General features: G+C 51.1%; 1 protein-coding gene across 1 annotated transcript; it reads left to right on the top strand.

Moving 5' to 3' along the window:
• The first annotated feature begins 735 nt into the window (after nt 1-735).
• Nucleotides 736-2382, top strand: LOC102754387 (dual specificity protein phosphatase 5-like). The gene is given in 3 exon segments (XM_015571426.1): nt 736-1199; nt 1201-1529; nt 1532-2382. Coding segments are annotated over 3 exon segments (900 nt in total). The 5' UTR covers nt 736-1092; the 3' UTR covers nt 1996-2382.
• Nucleotides 2383-2673: the final 291 nt, after the last annotated feature.

Here is a 2673-nt window from a genome sequence, read left to right as displayed (position 1 = left end):
ATCTTTGTCTGCAGTGGGAAAAATTCTGTCCTCCGGGGAGGTGCTAATCTAGCCTTTGCCTGAGGCTACCTGGCAAATGGCTCTGTGCAGGGCTTGGGCGGGTCGGGTCGCACGGGATCAACAGGGTGGGCAGAGCTCTGCCTCTCAGAGTCCCAGCAACTGCTGCAAACCTCAGAGAGAAAGCTGCCCTCGCGTTCCGACCGATGCCAGACAGTCCTGATTCTCCCATTTGAGTCTGGTTCCCTAGAGACTCACCCAGAACTGGAGCTCAGAATCTGAGACTCCCTCCTGATTGAAAACGACAACTGTGCCCTCAGCTACCAGCCCGCCACATGTACCTCCGCACCTTTGTATTTTCCGCACTGCGCCTCCTCTGAGTCTCTTTTCTTCTAGTTGAAGAATTTCCCCTCAGCCAGTCTTCCTGTGGTTCTGGGTGATGTCCGTTCCGTCTTTTAGTTGTATTTTTGAAGTGGTTGTTCAAGGCAGCTAACTCCAGTGTTGACCTATGCCGCCATCTTGGTTTCCTCCAATGTATGATTTTTGAAAAAATGAATATTTCAAAAATGTATATGGAGGTGTGTGTGCTCCCAGACCATGTGCCTGCAGCACCCTCCTGCAGGAGTAGAGATATTTTCCTTGAAAAAAACAATTATTTTTTATATGGAACCACAAAAGTCCCTGAAATAGCAACAGTGATCTTGAAAAAGAAGAACAAAGTGAAGGAATCACCCTACCTGATATCAAGCTATACTACAAGGCCATAGTAATCAAAACAATATAGGCCCAGCTCCTGGGGCGGCCAGGGGTCAGGCACCCAGCGTTCTGAGCGGGAAAGAAAAGTTGACCTACTGCTCTGGCTCTGATTCTGGGCTCAATTGACTGGGGAAGCCCTGAGGGCCTTCTGCCCTCCTATATCTCGCCAAGCCACCCTGGCTGTGGGCACCTGTGCAGAGCGGGGCCGCTGGGCGGCCACGTGAAGGTCATGTCGTCTGATCGGAGCCGGCTTCACAAGATGCTCCCAAGGAGCTACGCGGGCGCTGGACTGCCGGCCCTACCTGGCGTTTATTGCCTCCAGCTTGCGTGGCTCGCTCAATGTCAACCTCAGCTCAGTGGGGCTGCGATGGGCAGCGCCACTGGCAGAAGCTGAGCAAGGAGAGTGCCACGCACAGCCTGCTCACCTTGCTGCTGGCCTGCCTGCCCGCCCCAGGTTTGCTTCCTCAAAGGAGGATATGAGACTTTCTACTCAGAATATCCTGATTGTTGCATGGACATAGAACCCAACTCAGAAGAGAAGATTGAGACCGAGAGAGCCCTTATCAGCCAGTGTGGGAAACCAGTACTCAGCATCAGCTACAAGCCAGATTATGACCAGGGCGGCCCAGTTGAAATCCTTCCATTCCTCTACCTTAGAAGTGGCTACTATGCATCCAAATGGGAGTTTCTCGCCAACCTGCACATCACAGCCCTGCTGAATGTCTCTTGGGGAACCTCCGAGGCCTGCAAGAGCCCCCTACACTACAAATGGATCCCCTGGAAGACAGCCACAAGGCTGACATTAGCTACCACTTTCAAGCAGCAATAGACTTCATTGACTGTGTCAGGGAAACAGGAGGCAAGGTCCTGGTCCACTGTGAGGCTGGGATCTCCTGTTCAGCCACCGTCTGCATGGCTTACCTCATGAAGATCAGGCAGTTTCACCTGAAGGACGCCTTCAATTACATCAAGCAGAGCAGGAGTGCAGTGTTGCCCAACTTTGGTTTCATGGGTCAGCTCCTGCAGTATGAATCTGAGATCCTGCCTTCCACACCCACGCCCCAGGCTCCCTCCTGCCAAGGAGAGGCAGCCAGCTCTTTCTTCACAGCCCATTTGCAGACACTGAGCCCTGAAGTGCAGGGTTCCTACTACACATTCCCTACCATGGTGCTGGCACCAGTGCCCACCCACAGGAGGGTCTCAGAGCTCAGCAGGAGTCCCATGGCCAAAGCCACATCCTGATAAAACTGGATAGGGGAACCACCCAGCCCCAAGAACAATTGTGATTTTGTTTTTTAAACTGGTGGACATTTCATACCTGTGCAATACTGAAGACCCCCCTCATCCCGCTGCCCCAGTAGGACAGCAAGGGGTCACCAGGCTTGCAAACAAACTTTAGACTGACCTTGGGGATAGGGAACAAAGGAAGGCCAAGCCATTATTAGAGCACAGCTTGTGCTGGCTACTGTACTTCCAGACCCCCCTGCCCTCTCAGGACTGTCCAGTCCTGGCACCTCAAAGTTCACCTTTTCATTTCAAGCATAAGGCAATAAACACCTGCAGCAACATGGGAGAAAGCAGCTGCTAGACCGGGAGAAAAGGCAGTTAAGAAGCCAATTCATTCTGAAGGAAGCATGTATGGAATAGCATATCAGGTAAATGACCTCCACAGCTTTGCTGTCACATATGCACTCTTTTGTTGAAATTTTCCATGACCATTTTGCATAAATGTGGCTGAATTTTGATGAGGCTCATTTTCATCTTGATGGCTTGGTTAATTGATAAAATTGTCGAATTTGGGGTTCAGAAAATCCAGGAGTGATTGTTGAGAAACAAATGCATCCACAACGTGTCACTGTTTGGTGCGGATTTTGGGCTGGAGGCATCTTCAGACCATTCTTCTTTGAAAATGCCACCCTA

Source organism: Myotis davidii, unplaced genomic scaffold (assembly GCF_000327345.1).
Source record: "Myotis davidii unplaced genomic scaffold, ASM32734v1 scaffold909, whole genome shotgun sequence".
Classification (NCBI taxonomy): Eukaryota; Metazoa; Chordata; class Mammalia; order Chiroptera; family Vespertilionidae; genus Myotis; species Myotis davidii.
Note: the sequence above shows the minus strand (reverse complement) of the source record. Positions and strands in the feature narration are given on the sequence as shown.